The sequence below is a fragment of the Zonotrichia leucophrys genome, chromosome 8 (genome assembly GCF_028769735.1).
Source record: "Zonotrichia leucophrys gambelii isolate GWCS_2022_RI chromosome 8, RI_Zleu_2.0, whole genome shotgun sequence".
NCBI classification, from domain to species: Eukaryota; Metazoa; Chordata; class Aves; order Passeriformes; family Passerellidae; genus Zonotrichia; species Zonotrichia leucophrys.
The window spans coordinates 17,579,100-17,606,366 of record NC_088178.1 but is presented as its reverse complement, the minus strand read 5'-3'; the positions used below and the strand labels follow the sequence as shown (position 1 = coordinate 17,606,366).

The 27,267-nt window shown below is 37.1% G+C and overlaps 1 protein-coding gene across 30 annotated transcripts in view; it reads left to right on the top strand.

The window, feature by feature from the left end:
* ADGRL2 (adhesion G protein-coupled receptor L2) overlaps positions 1 to 27,267 on the top strand; it is a 311,598-nt gene that overhangs the window by 274,287 nt on the left and 10,044 nt on the right. For 12 of the 30 annotated variants that reach the window (XM_064720284.1, XM_064720285.1, XM_064720301.1 and 9 more), the window contains 15 exons: positions 525 to 821; positions 1,370 to 1,473; positions 2,312 to 2,497; positions 4,144 to 4,182; positions 7,039 to 7,222; positions 9,131 to 9,253; positions 9,511 to 9,716; positions 10,790 to 10,963; positions 11,959 to 12,168; positions 13,152 to 13,372; positions 14,652 to 14,718; positions 22,631 to 22,722; positions 23,581 to 23,625; positions 23,913 to 23,939; positions 24,607 to 24,775. In XM_064720284.1, the coding sequence (XP_064576354.1) occupies positions 525 to 821; positions 1,370 to 1,473; positions 2,312 to 2,497; positions 4,144 to 4,182; positions 7,039 to 7,222; positions 9,131 to 9,253; positions 9,511 to 9,716; positions 10,790 to 10,963; positions 11,959 to 12,168; positions 13,152 to 13,372; positions 14,652 to 14,718; positions 22,631 to 22,722; positions 23,581 to 23,625; positions 23,913 to 23,939; positions 24,607 to 24,775 (2,144 nt within the window). The remainder of the gene's footprint in view (positions 1 to 524; positions 822 to 1,369; positions 1,474 to 2,311; positions 2,498 to 4,143; positions 4,183 to 7,038; positions 7,223 to 9,130; positions 9,254 to 9,510; positions 9,717 to 10,789; positions 10,964 to 11,958; positions 12,169 to 13,151; positions 13,373 to 14,651; positions 14,719 to 22,630; positions 22,723 to 23,580; positions 23,626 to 23,912; positions 23,940 to 24,606; positions 24,776 to 27,267) is intronic. The other 18 variants (XM_064720304.1, XM_064720296.1, XM_064720294.1 and 15 more) reach the window with 5 other exon arrangements.

The window sequence follows — 27,267 nt, the reverse complement described above, 5'->3', positions numbered from 1 at the left end:
TTATTGCCCTGGAAGGTGTGTACTGGGTGGCTTGAAGTTTTGGGGTCTGTTTTTCAAAAATGGTCTCGTTAGTTACAGCCCGCTGCCTTTGTTGTCAAAGCTGGACTACATTGTTCACGGCACACTGATTCAAATGATTCTATCTATTGAGTTGTTCCTGCTGCAAATGTGATTAAGTAATCTTTAATTGCTTTGAGCGTGTTTGTTATGTACTGATAATTCCCTAGTATGCCTTTCAGCTTTTAGAAATGTAACTATCAATTTTATTACAGAAGAGATTATTTGGAGAATGTGCTGAAACGTCATAACAGTATGAGCTGGGAGTAAAAAAAGAAAAAAAAAAACCAAAAAAAATTCAAAGTTATGTCTAAAGCATCCAGAATAGCAATAAGAGTAATATTAGATAAAGAAAAGGAGACACCAGAGAATCCTTGAAAGCTACATAAATAGCTTTTAAATAACTTTTTTTATATATAATTCAGAAGTAATTTATTTTATTATTACTCTGTTTTTTCCCTGTGCAGTGCCTACCACAGCAGTGACAATAACTTCTTCAGCAGAGCTTTACAAAACCACAGTGTCAACCACTAGCACTACGTCACAGAGAGGTCCCATAAGCACAACATCAGCTGGAGGAACAAAGGAAGGAAGCAGAGGACCCAAACCACCACCACCCGTTTCCACAACCAAAATTCCTCCCGTGACTAGTTTTTTCCCTTTGCCAGAGAGATTCTGTGAACCAACTGAAGCCAGGGGGATTAGCTGGCCTCAAACACAAAGAGGAATGATGGTTGAACGCCCTTGCCCCAAAGGAACACGAGGTATTGCCTTTAAAAATACATCTTGATTTCAAGCAGACATTTCAAAAGCAATATGCAGCTCTCTCATGATGAATATTTTTTAATCTCAGGCTGTCTGTCCCATGATTTTTTTGTTACCCAGAGAGTGCAGTATCTACAGGCAGTGGTCAAGTTATAATCTGCAATCGTCATTTGAGCGTAGCCACAGAATTACCTTGTGCTTGCACTTGTGTGAATCCAGGTCAAATTTTAGGGCATTGCTTGAGGACTGTTCTGAAATATGCTTACAGCTGCCTTTCTCATTATGAACTCCCCTCTGGATGAGCTCCAGGAAAAATCAAGGGCTTTTTGTTTGTTTGCAGAAAACGTCTGGTATTTTTCACTGACATTTTTTTTTATTGCTCTTTGTAATCTACATTATTTCCTTACATTTTTGTCAATTATTGTCAAGTACTACCATTAGCAGCATTCAGAACTGAATGTTGTTTAGGAGCACAGTGTAGCCAATTTCCTGAATGCATGCAGAAAAATGGTTTCCATTTCACTGTAGTTTTCTGCATCTGTTGTAGGAACTGCCTCGTATCTCTGCGTGGTCTTAACGGGAATGTGGAACCCCAAAGGCCCTGATCTTAGCAACTGTACCTCACACTGGGTAAATCAGCTGGCTCAGAAGGTTGGTTGAAACCTTTTAATCTGGCATACACTGGTGATTAAGGATTTTAACTCTGAGCATTAATATTTCAGTTTGTTGAAGTTGTCTTTATTGCTCTGTGTTCATTAAAAGTAGAAGGAGTTATGTGTACTCTGTGTGCAAAGCATTGGCCAACAGTTAGGTTCTTATGTGTGTTTTAGTATGCCCTCTATAATTCTTATGTTGAATTTGTGATTACATGTTCTCATCACTATTTAAAACAAAGTAGCTTTGCTTGTTTTCAAAAACCAAAAGCAATATTTGCGTAAGAAATCAAATACTATACAACACACAGCAGAACCTCTGATATACAGCAGGGGTTTTTTGTTCAGTAAAAATTACGCTGTAATAAATAGATTTTTGTCTGAGTGCATTGATAACGGTATGATTAGACTGCAGAACCACTTTCTGTGTTTTCCTTCCCTACTGAGATTTACAAAGTTTATGAAAACTGGATAATTTGTTGTCAGTACAAGGCTACTTGACTTTCAAATGCCTCAAGCACTGGTATGAACAAACAGATTTCTTACTGTCTGATAATGGCAGTAAAATGAAAGTGAGGATGAATAGAAGATCGAGCCCAAAAGTCCCACTCAGATTTCTGGTTTTGAAGGCTGTTAAGAACTGCTTTTGTGTGTCACGGATCTAAGAACCTTTAATCTTCTGAGATAAAGAGAACGTTATTGGTCTCAATTAGTTACAGATTTCGATGTATGTGCAAATGGTTATTTCGCCACAACAAAGGTACACAGGGAATTGGAATTAGGAGCCGCAAGCAGAACAAGGGACCCTGCTGAGATAATATAAACTGTCATTTCAGATCAGAAGTGGAGAAAATGCTGCTAGTCTGGCCAATGAACTGGCTAAACACACCAAAGGACCAGTCTTTGCTGGAGATGTTAGTTCATCAGTGAGGCTGATGGAACAGCTCGTGGACATTTTGGATGCTCAGCTTCAGGAGCTACGGCCCAGTGAAAAAGACTCTGCTGGAAGGAGTTATAACAAGGTACACACCTCCCATCACCTCCTCCTGCTGGGATAACAATTGCTCTTGGGTTTGGTATTTTTTTCCTTTCAGAAACATTAATCCATACTTTGTTCCTGCATGTGTATAGTTCTGGAATAAGCATATGAGAGAAAACAGCAGTAAATACACAGCAGAAAGTTGTAATTACCTTCTTTAGGGAATAAGATGTAATTCACAATAGCTGACTGGTCCTAAAATACATAGCTGTGTCCCATATTAAAATCTGGAATGCATTATAGTGTGAGGGAAATGAGTATTAGCTCTCAGAAATTCTGTAACAAATCAGCGTGTTTATCCAGTGATCCTTTTAACCCTGAACATGTAATAAAATCAGTGGAATTCTGCATAGGTGCAGGGTTTTATTTTAATCCAGCTTCCTGCAGAATAATAGCACTTTCTTAGACTTCTAAAGACACCAACATGACTTATAATTGATCTTTATAAAAAGGCCTTACTGCACATAACTAAAACTTGAATTAATGTTTTCTCTGGAAACATGTTCCAAGAAATATTTCAGAGAAAATGTGTCTTTGTGGTTTAAATACAAATTACAGTGTTATTACTTTTCCTCTTTTTCTCAGAGGAAATGCTATATTTCTCAGCCTCTTCCTTGCATGAGCCTAGTCAGCAAGCCACAAATGAAATATTTTTTCATCCTTCTTTACAGAGAGAGAGATCCATGCATTTCTCTGTTATTTTGGCAATAGTTTTATTTACAGTCCCTAGATGCCCTTAAAATTGTTTTCCCAGAGACAGATCAAGTGCCCACACACAGATTTTTTCCTTTGACCTTTTCATACAAACCCCACCATTTGGGCAAAAGATATCTAGACACCTGAGTAAAGATTGCTGTGCTGCTTTTGGCTGGGGTAGAGTTAATTTTCTTTACAGTGGCTAGTATGGGGCTACATTTTGGATTTGTGCTGAAATAAATCTTTAATTTCTTTGATAGAAAGATCTTTCATATCTTTGATAGAAAGATGTTTTTGTTAATGCTGAGCAGCACTTTCACAGCATTTTCTTCTTTTCCTACTGCCGCACTGTCAAGGAATTTGGGAGTGCATGGGAATTTGGGAGGGAACCTCTGAGGTCAGCTGACCTTGAGGGTATTCCATACATATGCTGGGACATCATACTCAGCATATAAAGCTGGTGGGAATTAGGGAGAACTGGGGGACTTGGAAGTTATGGAGTTTGTCTTCCCAAGTAACCGTTCCATGATTGATGGAGCTTGGCTTTTCTGGGAATGGCTGAACACCTGCCTACCCATGGGAAGCAGTGAATTAATTACCTGGTTTGTTTTATTTTGTTTTACCTATTGAATTGTGTCTATCTCAGCTCATGGATTTTGTCAGTTTTGCCCTTGTGATTCTTTCCCCAATCCTGCTGGTGAGCAAGTGAGCAAGTGGCTGTGTGGTCTTTGGTTGCCAGCTGGGCTTAAACCACAGCTGGAGAAAAACATTTCCTATGTGATGTTCTTTTGTAGTCATCATGGAGAAAAACTAGATTATGTCCAGGCTGTCATTCAAAATCAGGATTTGAAACACCAGAGTTTTTTTTTTTTCTCTTTCTGAAGTTTTCCAGAATCTTTCTAACTTCTGATTTTCTTTTTCCTTATTAAAAAGCTCCAAAAACGAGAGAAGACGTGCAGGGCTTACCTTAAGGTATATCTCCTGTGCTGTCACCCTGCTTTCTCCCTGCTTCAGCAACCTGCCACGCTTTATCATCTTGCTGCATGATCCTATGTATTTCAGTCTTTGATAAATGTGTATTGTGCCCCATATCAACTTTACAAATGTTGGCTTTGCACAGGTATAACACTCAAAAAAAAAAAATCAAAGTTCATACCTCTTGTACCATAACTTGTTTAAAACTAAAAGAGCAGAAGGGATTATTATCTGAATTGGAAGTAACATCTCTCTTATAATAAAATTTTGGGCAGGAGTAAAAAGCTTGCAACTCAAAGAAATTAGTTCACCTTGGTAGAATTTTATATCAAAGACTGTTTAATTTGCTTGTGAGAAAAATGTACATTATAGCTTGCTTTGTGTGTATTCTTATGCCTAGTAAAATCACTTCTTACAGTTTTAAGAATTGTTACAATTCAGTGACTTGAGGATACAATGCAAAGACAAACATTTCTCTAACTTCACTAGTAAAATGTCTGCCACGTGTCCCATTAACAGGCTGTATAGAAGGCGTTGCTACCTGATTTCCAGTTCCTTTCACCAGCTCTAGAATGGTTGCCCATAGTGGCCAGCTCCTTTGCTGCAGTACAATGCCAGTGATGCCACCTCGCCCCTATGAAGGGCAGAAAAAAGTCCTAGGACAGACATGTCTGGCTCTGAAAGATTTTATTGCAAATTTTTTCAAAACTTCTTTTAAAGTCCTAATTTTTACTTGTATCCTCTGAGATGAAATGTAAGAATTATTTCTGGAAAGAATTTTGAAATACTTTACAACATAATAAAAAAATTCAGACTCTTACTGAAAAGAAATTTCTCTGTACAGGGCACTTCTGTCTTTTATCCCAAAGCCCTGGAAGTGCATGGGAGATGTCCAGTTATACAGAAATTTGACAAAAAAGACAAAGATCTGGAGAGAAATTTACTTCTCAAGCAATAATAGTTGTAATAGGTTTTTATTAGCAAAAATATTTTAATAGTAAAGGGTAATCCAGCAGATGTGGTTTGGGTAGAGTGGAGTTTTCTGCTTCCTTTCCATTAGCGAACAGGATTGTGAGAAGAGCAGTAACGAGGCTGCTCCGACAGCTGTGTCACAGGGGCTGTGGGGTTTTTCCCATACATTTGCCTCTGTCTGAGAGGAGAAGAACTTCAGAGATATTACTGGGCAGGTGATGACTTTCCACAAGGAAAATGCAGAGTTATCCCATAATGAAGGAAAAGCATACCGTATCAATGAATGCATACCGTCAGTGCTGTATGGCGATACATGAGAAACCAGAGCAGAACCTTAATTTCCAACTGGTGTCATTTTCTGTAGGTCTCAAATGGGCTTCTCTGCTTAGATAAGACTAATAAACCTCTTGAAATTACAAATCAAAAGCTGACTTACACTATGCAAATGAAGCGAGTTCCCACTTTGTGACAGAGAATTCATTTGTACCTCAGATTAGAGACTCCAATCTGTATTTCTTAGTGACTAATGAATCTGGCCTCTGCAGACCAATTTCGGTTCCACTCTAGTTAATGGCTGCAGCAGTATCAGTGCGAGCATTTTGACTATTCTCCCATTAGAGAAAGAAAAAAGGCTTTAAAGCCACTTCGAAGTATCTTCCACCTGCCAGGAAGGTCGTGGTGGCTCACAATGCAGACAGAAAGAGGATATTAAAATGGATTAGGCTAATTAATCTTGCTCTGACAGTAGCCTTGACCAAGTTTTCCCATTCGTTTGTTTGCACAATATAGTACTCCAGACTGACATCTTTCTGTTTGTATAATGTGTTCTGTTTCCATTTCCAATGCTTTTAAATTGATCAAACAAATTATATATATGCTTAATGACACATTAGGAATAGGTAAATGGGACAGAGTAAACAGGGTGTTACAGCAGTGCCTGCTGTACTCAATGCACAGCACACTCGGTGCACAGCAGCGTTATGCATTAATGTAAAAGCCTGCCTTCAATTGATTACCTGATTACTCTGATTGGATTATTTTGTAAAATAATGTAATCATGTCACTGAATTATTCTTCTTCCTTATTTATTACTACCTTATATGCAGCTCAGTGAACCTTAAAGCATGATGATAGAGTCGTTACAAGTAAAACTTTTTAAAATAGCAGCTTTTATTCAGCTTTACAGTTGTGCCGTCACTGATAACAGGAACGGTCAGTGGCCATCCTTGTTTGCTCTATTGATTTCCTTTTCCAACTGACCTTTGTGCAGGAATGGGAGTTGGTAATCCTTCTAAGTATCTATGAACAGGTACAGGAACAGGAGGGGGAGTGAGAGTGGCCAAAACTAATTTATATCCACTGAGTCAGCTTCATTTCATGCCTCCTGTAATAAAGAAGGTCTATTTGTCATAGACAAGTAGTTTATAGTGCCATGGCTGCACTAGTGGGGCTCAGTTTCCAGAGGACAATTAATGACATTTTAGCCTAAACTGCGGAGTGCTAATTTTGGCGTTAGTATTTTTAAATAGAAGTTATACATTTTGACATTAAGATGAAAGCTTCAGGCAAGACTTCTGGCATTTAATTTTACATTTTTCAGCACATTAATAATACCATACTTATATCTGATACAAAACAAGTCAAATTTGCATGTTTACTGCTTAGAGACCACACAATGCTAGTGGCTAGCTGCGCTTCTATTCATGCTAATCCAACAAGCAGATGGAAAATATTTTAATGTTGAAAATAGTGTTCTTGTGCCATTAAATCACAGTAAATCATTCTGACAGTTAAGTATTATAATTGTCGCCGTATAACATTGGGAATTTTCCCCAGCTGCCTGGGGCTTCAGACCTAATGATAGTTTTCTAATGAATGCAGGCAGTTGTGGATACAGTGGACAACTTGCTCAGGCCTGAAGCTCTGGAGTCCTGGAAGGACATGAATTCTTCAGAACAAGCCCACGCAGCCACAATGTTACTTGATACCTTAGAAGAAGGGGCTTTTGTCTTGGCTGATAACCTTGTAGAACCAAGTAGAGTCTCAATGCCCACAGAAAATATCGGTAAGTAAACTTCTTTTCAAGCATTAAGTTAAAGTGCTATGTGTTGCTTTACACAAAAGGAAGAAAAAGTGCTCCAGATAGCGACATACTTTCTGAAGGCTGAGCTGTGCAATGTTTGATGGAAAGGTGAGTGCTCCAAAGCAGGGAAAACACACTTTTCTTGTTTGGTCCTTTGAAATTAGCCTTCTTCTTTATTGTCATTAGAACATTATAAAATGGAAAGTAGTTGATGTTACAAAGTTGATTTATCTCTGAAAAATCATTAGCAGAATGTGTGGATGTGAAGAGTGCTTAAAAGGCAGAGTATGGATTTTTTTGAGGTAACTGCTTTCTGTAGAGCTGCAGAAAATACTTTTCTGTTAAATATAAACTGTTCCTAATGAATTTAAATTACTTTTTTTGCAATGTGCTGTGCCAGTTAAATATTTTAGGCACTCAGCATAGGCCAAATGTTTATATTAAACATGACTGCCTTCAGGTAAAAATGTGTTCAGTGAACTACATCTCCCATAATGCAGAATAGCTATGCTCCAGAGACTGCAAAATAGCTGGAGATAGTTGGAGCGTAATTTAGAATTTAAGTGGTGACAGAGAAATGAAGGGGTTTGGTATTAGAGATGTGCAAATATTGTTGTGCAGGATGTGTTAAAGCAAAAATCATTGCTATGCATAAAATTAAAATTCCTTATTACAGAGATTAATAGTCTCAGGGAGGTACAAGGAAACTGAAAGTCTGCGAATATGCAGAGTACCAAGATAGAGACTTGGAATAGACTGCAGAAATGAGACTTTTCACGTTTCAGTGTCTGCATATTTGTAGCTGTAGAAGATGATTCTGCCTAGTTTTTAATTGAGTAGGGAGATACTGGGAAAGGATGGGGAAAAGTCTCACAGTCTGTTATCAAAGGAACTGCACCAGTTGTTTTGAAGGAATGTGGGTAGAATCACAGATCTGCCTTTGGACGTACACAAGCAGTTCCATGGAGATGAGTAGACACTGAATATTACTTCTTGTGATAAGCTGTCTTCATGTCATAATAACACTTCCCTGATGCCATGCAAGACTGAATTCCTAATACACATATGTGTGTATGACTTGGAGAAAGAGAAGTGATTTCCTAATTTCATACTTTTTGTCAGTCTGTAGTTCAGAGCTGTAGCTGGACTGGTTTAATATAACACAGATTTTGTCAAGCAATTGTCCACTTTCACCTATATGATTTTATCTATCCAAGGAAATCCAGCATTCAATGGAAATCTTGCAAAAATTTCCCAATATGCAATGTGTTATAAAAGTAATACTGAAGTATGGCTGAGTAGCATCTGATTTTTCAATTTAAATGCTTTTTAGCAGAACTAATAAAATGGTTTCCTATAAATATACAGAAGTAGATGTAGGAAAAAAAAATGGAAATAATTTTTAGCTACGTATACTGATTTAGCTAAATATGTAGCATGAATACTTAGGTATTCTTTTTATTCCTAAGAATACTTAGGTATTCTTTGCTGACTGTTTAAAAAACTCTGTATATCTAAATGAATATTTAATGATCTAAATATGTCAACAGAGGATACTGCATAGACATTGAGATCTTCAAAACTAACATTTTTTGCAACATGTGTGTAGTATCTTTAACTGGATGCTTTGTGGGCACAAATTTGAACAAGGTTTGATGTCATGTTATCACTAGTAAAGTGCTGTCATTTTAGCAGTGTGCATTAGATTTAGTTAAAGGAGCTAAGTCTGTGTGATTGAAGCATGCAGTACAAATCTGCCTTACAGACAGCCATGTGAGAAAACTAAATAAAGACTGGGGGAAAAAATTGTCGTCTGGCATATTGTAATCTGGCCAAGAGACTTTCTCTGCATTCTCCTTTTTTAACAATTTTTTTTTCTGGTCTGCTTAGTTTTGGATGTTGCAGTTCTTTCTACTGAGGGCCAAGTGCAGGACTTGCGATTTCCTCAGGCTGGTAAAGGAGGCAACTGGATTCAGCTCTCTGCACGAACCATGAAACAGAACAGCAGGAATGGTGAGCCTTGGGCACGGAACAGTGGAACTCCATTAACTTCTATAAACCTACCTTACCTAGTTAAAACATCAAAACAAAACACCACAAAGCTACTCTGCGGCTTTTTTTGATGATCATGGGTACCTGGTCATTTTTCTTTAAGTCCATGGCCTGAAAATACCTCTCAGTTTACTGATGTTTAATTTTCATTAGAGTACAGGTCTTTCTGTAGACCTCTGTGGAGTGATGATGGCCTTTTTTTTTTTTTTCTTTTGTAGGACTAGCCAAACTGGTTTTCATTATTTACAAAAGTTTGGGTCGTTTCCTCAGTACTGAAAATGCAACCATAAAGTTGGGCAGTGACTTGGCGGGGCAGAACAGCACCATCGCCGTCAACTCGCACGTCATCGCCGCCTCCATCAACAAGGAGTCGAGCCGGGTGTACCTGACTGATCCCGTGCACTTCACACTGGAGCACATCGATGTGAGTTATGCTAATGACTCAGTGGGGAGGTCACAAAATCAGCAAGAGAGAAAAGCAATGCAGAAAAACAACCTCTTCTTTACCATTTGAATTTTAAATGTTGGACTAGGTCAGAGACGCGAGTTAAGTCTATGAACATAAAATTAAATGAGCCTGGTTCAGTGATTATTAGAACTTAAGTGTATTCTTAATGAAAGCTAATTCAGTAATCAACAGGAAAATGTAAATGACTCATTTGTTTCTAACTGAAAATTAACTCTTACCTTAGTAGAAGGGAAGAAAATAAGTGTTAAGATTCTTGATGGTTTGATGTAGTAAGCTTTATTGACTCTTTACCTTTCTACATTAATTTTGGTCCAAGTTATGGAAGCTTATACAAATTTTTCAAATTGCATTTATTCAGCAAAGAATAAAGTATGGTATCTTGATCTGTTATACTTTGAATTTATGTATATTTTCTTCATGGTATTTAATTTAATGTGTTTCTTTGCTCTTAAGTTGTCCTTTCTCTTTTCATGTCTCACATGGAGAAAATAAACAATCACTACTGTGATAGAGAAAATATGGTTAGATTTTTCCTCTTGTTTGCCTGTTTTTTTAAATCTGGTTGGAATTTTTTTTTTTTTCATCAAAATAAATAGGCACTGAGGAGTGAACTTTTTTGTGATACCTTTTCACATAACTTTGGTCTGACCAAAGGTGAGAACCAAAGGAAAGAGATCCTATTTTCAAATTGTCAATTACAGAAAAAAATATCTTCAGAATAAATTCACAGTCCTAACTTTCCAGAAAGCAAAAACAACTATAATGTACCATCCATGCAAAAAATTGTAATTGTTTAAAATGGGGTCTACAGTAATTGAGACTACACTTCAGAGTTCTTTGGACTGTAAAGTCCCTTTTAAACTAGATGCCTTCCTTGTGCAACATAGTTCACAGTTTTGCTGATGAAAAACTTTATTGTCCAAAACGTGCAAAGTTTAATCTAAATTACCTTTTACACATATTAAACAATTTTTATTGCCATCTTAGTGTGTAAAATCCTCATTTTATGTTCTCCTTTTGTCTCCCAGCCTGACAATTATTTCAATGCAAATTGTTCCTTCTGGAACTACTCAGAGAGGACTATGATGGGATACTGGTCAACTCAAGGCTGCAAACTGGTTGACACAAATAAAACTCATACAACGTGTGCTTGCAGTCACCTCACCAACTTTGCAATTCTTATGGCTCGTCGGGAAATTGTGGTAAGTAACAATATTTCCAGCCAGCAACGGGGAGCAAACTTAAAAGACTTAGCTTTAAATTTTTAGCAAGATCCAAAATTGTTGAAGTTTCTGTAGTATTTATAGCTCCTACCCACTCTTTCCAAAGCGATTTGCTTTCTGTAGCACTTTTCTTACTCATCCATAAAGTTGCAAGCAAAATAACAGTGAAGAGAAAACAAGGAAGAGCAAGAGTTTTCTACAAGCCGTATTTTAAAGTTACTGACCAACCCTACAACCATTTTATAGACTCCCCCTCAGTACAGATGGAGTGTCTGTTCAGACAGCTGTGCAAGCTGTTCCCTGGAAGCCCAAATGCCAGTTCTCCTTGGCGAGGAAGGTCAAGGAACTTCCATACTGGTTGTTTAAACACCTCTTTATAGTCAGAAATTTTGTTGTCTATTTAAAGCACTTCTTGCATGTCAGGGGCCCAAGAGCATGCAATATTTGCAGGGATATGGGACTTCTCATTAAACCATTGTATTTGAAAAGTTCACTGCGAAGAACTGAAGCAAAGATTCTCCTTTAGATAAACATGAGATTGAAGCCAGAATTACATGGGCAGCATTTTCTGCATTTTGTCCTGCTCATTGTGTAGATCATTCTTTCTTCTCTGCTGTGGAGTTGCAGGTCTGTAGAATGTCCCTGGGAAAGCTCTCCTCTCTCCTTTCATCAGAGCCTAGTGGTACCTTAAAAATGTTATGTTTCTCTGCTCGTATTTCCAACCAGTCTGCAGTGAGCCATAGAAAAAGTGGAAATGCTATCTGAGCTGGATAAAATAGTTTTTCTCTCAGACCTGCTCCTCTTCTACTTACCCTGATCTTGCTCTTCTGGGAAGCTGACCTGAGAAATTACTGAGTACATTTTGCCCATCTCATATAATGAACAAGTAACTTTTCTGGATACCTGTGAAAATAAGTTTTTGTTTATACTCATAAAGAGTCATATTAATTTTCTCCATTCTTGGTTATTTCTAGTACAAAGATGGAGTGCACGAATTGCTCCTCACTGTCATCACCTGGGTGGGAATTGTCATCTCTCTTGTTTGCCTGGCCATCTGCATCTTCACATTCTGTTTTTTCCGTGGCCTGCAAAGTGATCGTAACACTATTCACAAGAACCTTTGTATCAACCTATTCATTGCTGAGTTCATTTTCCTAATAGGCATCGATAAGACAGAGTACAAGGTAAGTTTTCTCTCTGTGTACTGATCTTGTTCTCTGAAATGACTGTTTGAAATGGATTTGAATTAAAACATGACAACGCTGACAAGTTTTTAGCACTCCAACCCAGCAAGGCTCACATAAAAGCACAGCATGAAAATAAGATAGATATATTCACACATAGTATTTACATCCATCCCAAAATATGCTTTTTATTTTCAGTTGAGAAACACTGACTATTAACAAAGCAGGTGGTTAGACTTTTGAAAGAGGAGATGAAATTGAATGTTGACTATTAGGAACATAAATACCTTTTCTATATATATTCAAATGTCTTAACAGGTATTGACTACATCTTTATATATATTAGTACAAAGTCTTTTCTATATGTATATACATTTTTACATTTCACATTCAAGCAGGTATTTTGGTAGTATTGGTAAAATTAATTCTGACATCATTCATTTAGTTGAAACTAATAATCTAGCATAGTTTCTTCCAGAATTTAGCCAATGGGGAAAGAATTAAGACCGATTTCTGTTACAACAGTAGAAATTTCCATATTACAGCAGACAAAAATCGTGGGACAGACACTTTATAATTTTAAATACGTAATATTACATTATGCATAGAGAACCAGCTGTTCATGTCTAGGATTATCTAAACTGTAAGTCCTGAAACGATATCAGTTTCAAAATTAAAAAGTTGCTTATGAAATTAGGAAATCCACTCTGAAATTGATGACTGGGAGACGAGGGTGCAATTTCTTTGTCTTCATTCATGCTGTTCAGCTAATTCACTTTCTGTAACTACTGAACACATATTAGTGTTTTCAAATGTTCAGAGTATGTTTTGAGGTTCAGAGTATGTTTTGAGGGAAGACGCTCCTGAATTTGTGAAATGTTTCTAATAAAACTGTCTGCAGTTCTATTGCACACTTTTCAGTTGCAGAGGTAATGGTGTGAAGGTTTTGTGGTTTACATTTCCATCTCTCTCTTTCTTTGCAGATTGCATGTCCGGTTTTTGCAGGTCTCTTACACTTTTTCTTCCTGGCAGCCTTTGCCTGGATGTGTCTAGAAGGAGTGCAGCTTTATCTAATGTTAGTAGAAGTATTTGAAAGTGAATATTCTAGAAAGAAGTACTATTATGTTGCTGGCTACCTCTTCCCTGCTACAGTAGTTGGTGTCTCAGCAGCTATTGACTATAAGAGCTACGGAACAGAGAAAGCGTAAGTAATTGCAAGTGACCTGAGTGTTTTTCAAGTGAATAATTTTTTAAAGCCTATTAGCTGTCAGAGGGTCCCTGACAGACTAAAATACCATCTGAAAGCTTTATTGGTAAGAGAATGGCGATGCTGTGCACAAATTACAATCAAGTCTTTTGTAATTCTCTAGGTTCAGGGGATTTGTACTCTAGGGAGACCAATTCTAAATTATGGTCTTTCTTTTAACACAAAAGATTGACCTGAAACAAATTGAAAAAGTAAATAACTTTTGTACTCAGACGTATATTAAGCAAAATTTCTCAACTTAAAGTATCTGACAAGCCTAACCACTCAGTTTTAAGCTAATGCTTCATTAGATCTCTTTGTTCAGCTGTCCCTCTAGCTAGCTCTCATCCTGAAGTATGACAGTACAATATTCCAACCTATGTGTTTTATTTTGATAATATTTTATCGGACAAGTAGAGTGGGATTAAAATTAGCCACTGCCTTTTATTTACAAAAATACAGATGTATATAGGAAGTGACAGAAGGTAGACAGGAAACATTTCTGAGGATTTGAGTTGCTGGAGGCATGAATTTGCCTTTCAGTAGTGTTTGTTTTGTCCTTTGATGAAATTAGTTACAGAAGGGGAAGATATTGTTGACTACAAGAAAGCTGCTTGATGTTGCTACTGATGAAAGACAAATAAGAGAATTCAGCAGGGAACTGGGCTGCTGGAAAAATGAATTGCTAAGTGAAGTTGGCCCTAATAGGTTTATACGTCATTTAGTCTGATATCTTATGTATTCTTTCTCTACAGTTCAACTCCCAGATGGGGCATTTTATTTATACCATATTATTATTCAGCAAAACATGGCATCTGAACATTTTCTGTCTCATATTCCTCAGGCATGAGCACTTAACATAGAATATAAAGTTAAAAGCAGACTTTGAAGATCACATGGGAAGCTGCAAAAATTATTTACTGATGTGAGATTCATTAGTCCATGATAGCACCTGTCACCAAACCTTTTGACTGAAAGGAGAGCTTGCTTTGGTTTTGTTTCTCCTTATGTTAGTTGTTCCTAATGATGTAGTTTCAGGTTCAGTTGTGTTATACAGAGTTCATTGGAAGAGGTGAGGTTCAGGTTAGGTGTTGTCCATGGAATAAGTGGTACTGTGCAATCTTCATCATTGTTTGCTGGCAAAGTGTTACCATAAGAAGTATTTTTGCACTTTCCATTTATTGGACTGAGGTGCTAATGCAGCTTTTCACTTTTCATTCTCTTTTTTCCATAATAGTTGCTGGCTACACGTAGATAACTACTTTATCTGGAGTTTCATTGGACCTGTTACTTTTATTATTCTGGTAAGAAGTTTGGGTTTTTTTCCTTTCTTTTTAGGTTGTCTCACAGCAGATTAAAAAAAAATTGAAATGAACTTAAATTTTCATTCAAAGCCATCCTTATTCACCAGACATCCCATAAAAATGCTTAGAAACAATTTATAATGTGACTAATGGTTATATAAATATGTAGAAATCTTTAAAGAGTGCTGACCAAATGATTAATTGTCAAAGCTGTGGTGGCACTTCACCATGGCCATTTTTTCCTAATGGCTTGAATTCTGAAGGTCATATTGACATGTGTAGTCATATGAAAGATCAATGAAGTACTAAACACAGGGGTTTTTTAAAAGGAACCATTATTATTGCTTTCAATTGAGTCACTACTGTACACATTCTAGAATTTAACTGCTAATTATCCAACATAATTATCTCAAAAGGGTATTCTAATGCATTGGATAATTAAATAAATTTTTTGTTCCATTACACTTACGCAGTATTTGTCTGTGTATTTGCATATGCACATTTTTCCATGCCTACTTCTGTGTGTATTTGTGTTCCATGTAGTGCCTGTCAGCAGAGAAGTTGCTCTGTTTTAGTGCACATAATGGGCTGTTATGTAAGCAGTAGAAAGCCTGTGCACACTCATTGCTGAAGCCTCTGTGTGCCTGCACCCATCTGTGCACCCACTGGGTGCCCCAGTGTCCCCCTAGCACAGAATGCTGCCCTCTGACATCAATTATCAATTCTCTGAGTACTTCCAGGTAAAAAGCCTGTAATCAACCCAGGGAGAGAACTTCTCCCATTTATTTCAGACTGACAATGCCAACTCTACACAGTGGAGGAATTTGTGAGCACAGTGAATGCATGATGTGCATTTTGGCTCACCTTGGCTTCCTCTGCTAGCTCTGTATCTTTAAAGCCTGGCTTTACTTGGGAAGTGCTGTAGAAGGCTGGCTGGGGGCATAGCCTATGTATATAGAAGCCTTTCCTCATAATTGCTGATAGTTTGGAGGGATGAATTAATTTGTGTTCATGCTTTTGAAATCTTAAATAGTTGCATGTCTTCCTACTCTTTCACGGCAGTAGAGTTGTGAAATGTTAGCAGAATTTGAATTCACTTGAATTTCCAAATTTAGGAATTATATTTTTCCATATTCAGGAATTTTATTTTTTCAGTATGAAGCACATGCATCAGGCATAATTTTGAAATTTCTTTGGCTTTTATAGATCTGTGTGCCAGACATAGTATTTCAGCACTTTTTGTACTTACAGTATAAACTGATACTTTGATTATGGAAATTTCTATTAAAAAATGTGCCTGGCCAATGTTTTGGTTTGCATTTACTCTGTTTATATCAAAAATTATTTGAATCCTTGAGTGATCACTTCAGAAAAGATACTTGTGCAATGTAGAGGTTGCTAAACTTCATTGGCATATTTTCAAAGACATGGGCGGAGATGCTAAAATTTATGTGTGTATGACTTGAATTAGAAAAATTACAGTGTTTGTAAGATTTAAGTGTAGACCATAATAATTGTACAGAGGTTATTCTAAATACATTCTAATTAAATAATATCTCAGAATGACAGGGATTTTTTAAAATTAAACCTGCAATTGCAATTGAAAGTGTTAGAAATATAGACTTAGTATGTTCAATATGATAGACAATATTTTTCAATGTTTTTCATGAAGTTGTTTCTTGCAATAGTAATTATTCTGGAAATTGTTGTGATTTTCACACTACAATAGTTAAGTCACATCAAGTATGGTTGTGTGGTGATAATTTTGCTGTTTGTGGCTCTTTCCTTGTTTTATTGTTACTGGGGAGTATTTTGCTAAGTCACCTATATTTCTCTCCCTTCCTTTAAAATAACATTTCACACAGGAAGCCTTGGGCTTTGCTGATGGCTTTTTCACTTCCTCATAACCAGGTCAGAGTGAGAATAGAGGTGAAGGACATTTAATCATATTGACCATGTACAGACATAGTTCACTATTATTTACTGGCCATGACATTATTATCCTCCAGCAAATCATTTAGACTGAGACGCAAAAGGCTTTTGGGAGCAGTGTTCCCAACTTGAAAAATATGAAACAGCAGGTAGCAATCACAGCACAGTTCCTAGGAGTAATTCTTCTCTAGCAATTGCTTTGCCCTCTAATCGTCCCAGCTGAGAAAGCAAGAGAAACCAGAGGAAGAAGTGTGAGAAGTGTAGTGGCTGAAAAATAATATGTCATGTGCACTGTAAGCAAAGAGCTATATCTGTAGTGTAGCTTACTTAGTGTCAGTAGCATGTGAGAATGTTGCCTTGGTAAGCTTTTTAATATGTTGCTCAAATCACTTCTGTGTTTCTCAGTTTAATAGTTCTGCACATAAACTCTTTTTTGGCAGTATTGTCCTCTCTTCTGATTTACAGCTTTTTCTCTGAATTTATAAGCATTTGTATTTGTGTCTGTGCACATTTTTGCACAAGATGAGAATGGGAAGTATGAGGGGGAAGCATGAAGCTCCTCAGTACATCTTCTGAGGAACTTTTAGCTTCACTATTTCTATAGCCTGTCATGCCTTTGGGCACCAGGGTTATTATATCTATGAGAAAAGAGCATGTAAGTAATGAGCGGTGGGAAACCATTAGTATGCCTGAAATGGTTTAATGAAAGCTTGGATCATGATACGTCAGGAGCTGTTCTTATCATTTGGACAGCTCCATCTGCATCTTTAATAATTAATTCAGTTCAGTAAGAGTTCAGTGTGCACACTCATTTAGAAGCCTTCAGAGAGCACCTCTCTCACTGCCAGTCCCAGGGAGAAATAGGCTTCTGCATGGCTAAGAGCAAAGATCTGGAGATACAAGAGCAGCTTTAGAGCTGCATTTGCCAGGTAACAAAAGCTCCGGGGAGTTCAAAAAGGGTCAGAACATGTGCAGTTCAGCTAGGTTACTTCAGAGTGGTGTTTCTGTTCCTCTGTCTTATCGTATCCATGTCAGCACTGCAGGCTGTGTGGAATGAATTTTAAGCCGCTAAGCTCAGGGCGGACGTGATTCCATTGAGCAGGTTCATGGCCATAAAACAAACAGTGCACTTCTGGAATCTGTGGTTAGAAAAGCCTGAGCACTTTGTCTGCTGTGTAGATTCATTCATGTCCAAGGAACAAGTGGCATTGGTTTAATTTAGCCAGAACTGTTGCAGTTTGCTTCTCCCAGTTTGCAGGCAGAGCCCATGTTTTAGTCTACCAAGGGTTGTCTAAGCAAAAATTACTAAGATGCCCCATTTCATTAACACGGAATGTGTTAAATGTCCTCACCCAGGCTGAAGTATTGCTTACCCAAGTCAGTGGATGGACAGATGTACACATAACTTAGCTCCACAAGTAAAAATGGACTGTATTTGTAAACTTATTTTTTATAAATAATATGTATTTGTCTTTCTATAGTAGACACTTGATAAATGGTATTTATCTGCTAGTCACAGGGGAAATTTATCATAGTTTTTGCAAAATCTAACTTTATTTTGCTACTTTTTCATTGTACCTGCAGCTAATTCCAGTTGATTAGTCTTCTGTGCAGGTTAGCACACCAACTTTCTAAAAAAGTTAATTTGAGTTAGACGCACTCCCTGTCTCAAAATTACATAGGTTTCAGGGTCTAGAAAGACACATTTTCTGCTTATACCTTCTTTCACGTCCAGTTCCTTCTGATTTCCAAAGTAGAAATGGCCATATGTGTGTTGCCTGTGGAATAAGCATGGTCTTCCAGTGTGCTACATTTGATTATTACCATAAAAACTCTTCATCTTTTATATTTTAAAGTTGTAAGTTGTAATTTTTTAATATATATCAATTGTCTTTCACTTTGTTTTATCCAATTACACTTGTATTAAGAGATGACAAGAAACTAATAGAAGTTCTATAGAAGATACTATAATTTTTTAATCTTTTACTTTACACAAAATTCTGAAATCAGGCTATAGATCAAGATAGTTCTCTATCCAGAATTCCATCTCTTCCAGTAGACAGTAAGTTTTAGAAACTAGTTCAGAATCAAGTATAAACATAAATTAAATACTATCAATTCAAATTTTTGCTTACTATTTCCAGATAATATTTTAAAAGACCTCGTATTATAGCTCCACCTTCTGTAGCTCTGTGTTTTGTCACTTTTTGGTATCACAGCAGAATCTTCAAATCCAAATCTAATGCCTGACCAGACTTTTAATTTCTTATTTTTAGCTTTCAAAAGAATGTTGGTCTGATTTGCAGACACGCAGCAGGAAAAAGATTTTACAGACATAATCAAGGGTATAATTTTAGGACTGCTTGAGATGTATACATTGTGCATCTGTGTGTGTGTTTGAACAATATATTTATATTTTTATTAGCATTAAAGAGGGGTACTGTTCAGCTGCAGATTTTGGCTCATCTGGGATGGATGCAGCCCTGTTGTCAGGATGAGGTCCAGTCAGTCACTGACCATTTATGTTACACGACGTGATGAGAATGCCACCATTGTCAGAGGCCCATTTTTTCTCATAGAAGATTGCTCTCAAAAGTCTCTCTTGCCACTCACGTGGGCCTTTGTATGACCTCAGAGTTCTGCATGCTTGTGGTGAACATTTTCTTAAAGAAAGGTGTCCTGCTCAGACCATCTGTCAAGCTTGGAAAACATCTACAAATTCATTTGCTTGGATAGTAACAGTTCAGTCCTCACAGAAGCAATTCAGGTTGTAAGGATCTCCGGGAGATCTGTAGTCAAGCCTTCTTCTCAAAGTAGCCTCAGCTCTGGGCCAGACCACATTGCTCAGAGCTGGAAAACCTTTGCTTGTACAAATGTGTACAAAAGTCCTAACTGTGTTTTCGTCTCCCCCTCTACATATTTCTCACCAAGAAAATTAATTCAGCTATTCCTTATAAAAGCAGTTATTTTCCAGCAAGTTCCCTTTCCTCACTGCTTAGTGTCTTTCATGAGAAAAAATAAAAAAAAAAAAAGGCAAGATGCCCAAAAGTCTTTAACTTGTGAATTCCTCCAAAACAATCAATTTCTAGATTAAAAACAATCAGAGAGCCAAAAGCAAATCTATAGAAAGGTTTGGTTACAGTATCTGTAAGCAAGCAAAATAGGGTTTTTTTATAATGATATAATGTGTAACAGAGATGCCAGCATGTTTGAACAAGTGGCAAACTATGGTCTTTTGACTGCTGAAACTGAAAACTATGCAACATTTCACAGTGATGGAGAAACAAGTATCATATGCTCAGTTGTCATAGTTACTTTGTATTCAAAGTACAGTATTTTCCCTTTTTTCTTGGAAGGACTTTTTCAGCTGCTGTGATATGGCATTATTATTTCTGTGGGCTGGTTTTGTGGGTCTGTACATAAATTACAATTAAAATGTCACTTTAGAAACTGCTTTGTGCAGTTGCTCCCCGGTGCAGCAATGTCACACACCCAGACAGAGCTGAGTACCTACATAAAACCTGTTTAATACAATGGAGCTTGGCTCAGGCTCTGGGGTAAGGCCATGTCTGCCCACGTCACCGAAGAAACCACACAAGAAAACTTGGGAATACAAGTTTTTATTTGTCGTGTGGCAAACCAGCACTTCAGTTGTACAAAGAATCAGAGCATAAAACCTTCTTGTTTCATAAGGCAGTCATTTATGGGCTAAGCCATATCTATGAGTTTTTGATCCAAGAATCATGATGTCAGTACAATACAGGATACTCTAGGGTAGCTACTTAGGCAAGGATTAGCTTCCAGCTGTGCTGTAAATATTATTCTGAACTGGATTGTGCACTCCCAGATGCATAGGTTGCAGACAAAGTTGATGTACGTGTTAGGATTGACACAGGGCATGTGTCTTAGCTCTTAATCTGTTTGTTTTCACAAAAAGCAAATTGAGGTTGCATTTTTCAGGCAGGCTCAAGAAGTGCATGTTATGTCAGCTACCAAACTGTGCAAGAAACTTTTTCAAACAGAGAAAAATGAAATCTGTGTGCAAAGACATGGAGCTGAGGGTCAGGTCTGTTGCAGAGCCCTTGTCCTGTCTGGTGCAAAGGCCAGGGAAAGAAGCAGCTTGTTTTCTCATCCGATGAAGTTACACCATACAGTGAAAACCTAGGTGAGAGGAAGAGATCACAATGATGCAACGAAATGGTTTTTCTCATGTGGTTAGTAATTTCCTGTAAGAATCATAAAAGATAATCACCAAGATCATAAATTATTGACACTTCTATTACATTTTGCAGCAATAGAAATATACATAACCTACCCCATGTACATACATCAGCCTAAAGATTAAGTATTTTCAGCCAGTTCCTGAAACACAAACAGAAAGCTTATTTTTGTTTTTTGTATCACAAACACCTTTTTCTATTAATCTCAACATATAATTGTAAAAATGTTGTACTTTGCATGATAAGATCAAAAGTTGCCACACACTTTTCAGGTGTTGAGAACCGCATTATAGTTTGTGCTGTCCATCCTGATTTTGAGACAGCAGCAGGAGCAATAACATGATTGCCCGTAGCAGTAGGAATTGTTTCTGTAATAAGTGTTCTTATTAACAGACTCTGATCAGAGCCTTCAAAATACTCATCTTTTCAAGATTAAGACCAGCTCTTTGTCAGGATTTCAGTGACATTTCTGACCATTGAGGCACAGCTGCAGAAACACATCTAGCATGAACTGGTATCCCCAGTGTTACAAAAAGAATGAAGATTTTGAAGCTGTCTTAAAACAAAGGCTTCCCAAAGTGAGAGACTGGGTATAATCATGCCTCATCAGTAACCAGTTGCAGATATTTATATGGAAGATTATAAGGATGGGGTTCTCTATATAATGTATGCTATAAGGATGTCCAAGCATATTCTTCCATCTTCTCTTAGCATTTGGTCCAGCCACTTTGTGTGCATTGTAGTAGTAGACAAAGATGTGTGTCTTCTTGCTGAAAGGACATAGCTCTTACTGGTTTCAAAGATACAATTTTGTCCAACTTTTCTATTTGATATAAGACAGCACAAACTAATTACTGAAATTAATTGGATACCATTTTCTAGCCCGTGTTCTGCAGGCATCCTTGTATTTGGCTCGCCTGTGCTCTTCACAGGCTTTGAAATCGATAGGAGAAAGGCACCCAGTAACTTTGATATCTGTGATACTGCTTCACAATAAGAGAATGATAAAAAATTTCCTTCAGTGTCTTCCCTGGTGTTACCTGTATGAATGACACAACAAGAATAAGATGCCACAGTCCTTCAAGTGCACACACAGTCTCGCTTCAACAGAATCCAGACTACAAAGGGAAAGAGGGCAGCAGGAGGGTGCACCACCAGCATATGTCTATGGCACTATTAAGTTTGATGCATTTGCTACATCTTTGTGTTTCTTTTTCTTCTTTTCCTCTCTTTTTCTTTTTTTCCAGTTACACTTAAGGTCTTTTCAAGACCCCAGTAGGATTGTGAGAACAAAAAGGAATAAAATAAAAAAAAAATAAAGGAGAAACCAGCAAAGGTGAAAAACATTTCAAAATCAGGATGGGGTGATAAAAAGACAGCTAGTATAGTCCAGTAAAGCAGTGACCATTGTCCTCAGAGAGTGATATGGGGGACAGGGCCTGGGGTGACAGGGAAAGGTGAGCAGGTGATGAGCAAAACATGCTGGAGGACAGAGCTAAACTGACAATGGCAAGTGCTGGACGTTAGTTAAATACAGTGGTTCATGATGATGTGGTGCATTTTGGAAATTAGGTGAAACAAGGACTTCTAGTATGTTTATCCTCTCATTCTTATTTGCAATCACGGTTTGCAGACCATCTGATATAGTTACCAATTTTCACTACTTGGAAATAAACTACAGGGTTTTTGTTTAGCCTGTAACATCATTATTCAACCTATTACTTGAAGTAGTTTAATTTCATTCTTATCTGTTTTGACAGCTGAATCTTATCTTCCTGGTGATCACATTGTGCAAAATGGTGAAGCACTCAAACACTTTGAAACCAGACTCTAGCAGGTTGGAAAACATTAAGTAAGTGCTTTGTGTTCAAGTATGAGAACTATGATTATTTTCTGATTGCTGAACTGATTGAAAGCTACTCTCCATTAGGAGCACATGCCATTGTCTCCCAGCAACTGCAGATGTCAATTAGAAGCAAACAGAGCCAATCCTGCTTTCGTCACATTGTTGCTGTAATGTCACAAACGCCGGTCAAAATTAGATCATTTCAGCCTGGAACTAGTGCCAAGAAACTGTTTCACGGAAATGCCACAGCACTGTAGTAATTTCATTTGCATTTAAAATGCAGTTCAAAAATGATGTTCCTGTTTGCATGGCTGATATGATTATATTAAGTTTGTTTTGTTAAATGACTTTTTGATTTAGGGATTCTGAGCAGTTTCTACTCGTAATCCTGTTCTCCCCAGAGAATTGACTCTATTATTATTGTTAACTTGAAGATTATCTGTTGTTTTTGTGCTAATTTAACAAATGTTTACTTTATCATGGTGTTCTACTGTAGTGTCCTTTTTGCAGAGTAATATAAGTTTTTGATAACTAACAAGGCTTTGGCAGCTTTCACTTTTTTAGATAGCTTTTTACTGTATTCTGTTTAGCCTTACGTTGTATTCAAGGTTTTTGTTACCAACACTGAAGGGATGGTGCCACTTTCTAACACTGAGGGTTGGATGTGAAAGGGTCTGACAGATCTGCTTTGAACGTTGGAAATGGCAAAGGGAGACTTTCAGTAAGGATAACATTGTGAACTAGATGTTCTAGATAGGTCAGTATCAGCTTCATTGCATGTTGCATGATGAGAGAGAGAGAGCTAATCTCTAGCATCTCTCTCTTTTCTTCCTTTTCCTCTTTCTGTCTTCTCATCCACACCAGTAATTACCGTGTTTGTGATGGCTACTATAATACGGACTTACCTGGGTAAGATAGAACCCTACATTAACAAACTTCTAGCATGATTTTTAACTTTACAAACTCGGTCATATTGTGGATTTCCCTTAATTTTAATTAACTATTTTTGAGATACCTGATTTGCTAAAGACTTTTAAACTATTACATGCCTTTATACTTTTAAATTGCTTGCCTCTGCATTTTGAATTTCCTAATTTTGACTAATTTTTATAGACAATTAAAAATGCTCTTATTAATTTCTGTTTCAATTCTGTCTAATAATTTTGTTTCTCTTTTCTGCTTATAATGCTTTCTAGCTATGAAGATAATAAGCCATTTATCAAGTAAGATCATTAGTTAGATGTGGAATTCACTGACTAAATTCCCTTTCCCTTTCATTCTGTGCTGTTTGCTACAATTCCTTTTCCTTAACCTATTCATGATGGAATCTTTTTTAGATTGTTCTGTAAAGCAATATCCATATTTTTGTCGCATTTCAGCAGGGTTTCTTCATGCGGAAGTTGCATCCTCTAGCTTCAGTTTAGCTGAGTTTATCGAAGCATTAATGATTTGGGCTCTAGGCTTTTAATCTGCTGTTTAACCTTTGTGCATTGTGTTACATTATTTGGTGTCATATGGCAGCACCACTGTTTAAAATCTATGGTGTGATTAGTGGCTAAGCCAGATTTATCAATCTCTTCTCTAAAAGCAGATAAAGCAATGGGAGTAGCTGAGGCTTGTGCTATACTTCTGCATTTCAAAATAGTTTTTACATCCTATGCTGTTCTTGAGAAAGACAAAGGTTATATCTATTCTTGCTGTTTTCATTGGAGTCTAGGAGTACTGAATGGAATTGTTCTTTCTTTAATAGATAAAAGGTTAAACCCAAGGAATTTTTTCATTTGAATGTGAAACTAGTAAAAGTCAACTGCAGGAACTGAAATGTTAATATTGGATTTGGCAAAGTACATTCTCGTAAGTAATGTTACTAAAATTAATTTTCTTTTGCAGATCCTGGGTCCTGGGTGCATTTGCTCTCCTGTGTCTCCTTGGCCTAACATGGTCATTTGGTCTGCTGTTTATAAATGAGGGGACCGTTGTGATGACATATCTCTTCACAGTATTTAATGCTTTCCAAGGAATGTTTATTTTCATCTTTCATTGTGCCCTTCAAAAGAAAGTAAGTTACCAAAACCACAGATGAATGTTCCCTAACTCCTTAGAAATGCCACACATAATTCTTAAGAAAATAGAGATAAAATTAACAATTTGAAGAACTGGAGTATTTTGAAGTAGTTTGAGGAGGGGACCAGAATTCCAGTGCAGTTTTTGCTGTATGTGCTAGTGGGAGTCATGTAACTGCTCTGTCACCCAGCCAGGTTTAGCATGGATGCAGCACTTCCAACCTGGGCTTGAAAAGTTTGAAGGTTTTATGAAGAAAATGCAAAAGCTGAACACTGGTAGTGTGCTACATATCAGCCTGGACTTACAGCCAAAAGTCTTTTTTGTTCACATGAAACAAGTCCTGCGTTCGCTGCAGTGCTGCAGACAGAGGATCAGTTATGATATCAGCCCATATCAGCCTGGAAATGCTGTCCTTTCCTTTCCTTAGAACAAGGCAGAGCACCTTTCCTGAGATCCTATTAAGCTGCCTCATAAAGTTATGGGTGATAGGCAGGGATAGTACTATGTGTGCTCATTCATTACAAAATTAAGTGGGATGTAAAAATTAATTTTATTATAAACTCTGACGCACCTTAGAAAAAAAGTAGTCATTAATGCTGGACACCTGCTAACAGGAATAGTTTTCTGAAGATGGAAAAGATGCCAGCATTAATGCTTTTTTCCAAATGTTTGCTTCCCCCAAATATCCCAATAGCTTTGTTCTCTTCACTGGAGCCTGCCTCACAAGTGGGATCAGCTAAATTAGTTCTGCTCCCTTTCTCTGGATGAAAGCAGAAGGGTCCAGAAGAAGCTGGAAGGAGAGAGAGACAAAGAGAGATGGAGGGAGACAGAGAGAAATCTTGAAGGGGAGAGAGGAGGAAGCAGGAGAGAAGGAAAGTGAAGGGCACAGCTCTATGGGACCCTTTTTTGGGTTCTCTTCCCTTCCCCTTCTCTTCCCCAGAGGGTGGAGATTCCTTCCAAGGATGCCTGAGAGGTGTTTTAATGAAGAGTGCATTAAAAAATGCTGAAAGCCTTTGTTAGAAGGCAGGAAAAATGAAAGTAATGAGAGTTGAGAGGAAGGGTGAACATCAAAAAATCCCACCCAAACAAACTTAATGTGAAATGCAGTATATCCTACATTTGGAAATATCCAATTTGCAGTATTTAGATTATAAATATTTTTCCCAGTTTCAGGCTGGAGACCTAGCAATTATTAACTCCCATTATAATTAGCTCACCAGAGACATAATTAACTTATATTTACAAGATGGTTTGAGACCACTGGATAAAGTATTGTTTAAATACAAAAATCCTATGCTCATGTTCTCAATTGTACCAACTCTAACATTACCAGCATCTCTAAATTTGGTGTAGACAATCACATTCAGAGGTGTTTTAGGAAAAGATCTGGTAGACAGAATTTTACCTGGATGGACATGACATTCCACTTGTTTGGGGAAAACAAAAGCACACTTAGCAGATTGAGCCTAAGAGAAGAAGATAGGGAAGAAAATGCAAACATTCCCAAAATGCAAATATTTTCTAGGTTAGGGTTTCATAAAATGTTTCCCTTTTTACTATTTGTTTTGGACTTGAAAATCAGAAACAGATTCCTTTTTTTATTTCTTTTTACAGCTGTGCATTGTTTTCATATAAAGTGGAGTCAGCAAAAAGCAATATTAAAATACCAATCAAGTGTGAAAAAACATAACCTAGAGCAATAAGATTTATACCTGAAAGAATGTTAAAGCTGCCATTTAAGATTTTTAAGTGTCACTGCCTTTGACTGGATATTGTCCTGTGCTCTGTCTGCATAGCTAATGTAGTCTTTTTATTCTGTTATTACTACTTGGTCACTAAATTGAACAGAGAAATAGAATTGTGGAAGTGAAAACTATTATATTTCCAGTTCTGACGAGATGATAGTGCTGTTGCTTCCATCAGTTTCCAACAAGCTATAATTTAGAAATAATGACAGTGGAATGCACAGTCCTGACAGATAATGTACATTCACTGCAATACAGGCATTAGGCAAAACCAGCCCTGGATGGTGGTGTTTGGGTAAAAATACAGTTTTGATTGCTATTGTCTCACTGTGTAGTGGCTTAGAGCATTTAATATCCATTAGTGTTCAGGAGTGTTAGGTGTTATACCATCTAGTGATGATGTATATAGACCTATGTTTTCCAGGGTTAAAAATTATAATTTGAAGTTGTTTCATTTCTGTTTTCATTTTTTTACATGTCTTTTGTGCTGATATAAATAGGAGTTGACTTTAAATATGTACCATATACTTTTATAAAAAGCTGAATTATTGTGCCTCGCTTGAAGTTAAAGTAAAAATTACTCAACTTTTCTTCATCCTTGTGATTTATAAAAACAGCACAGTATGAATTCCTTGAGTAAAACTCCTGTAGAAAACAGCACATTACATATGTAAATCCACACTATTAATTTTTTGCATTTTTTCTTCTTTCCTTTTTGCACACACGTAACTTTCTGTCTTAT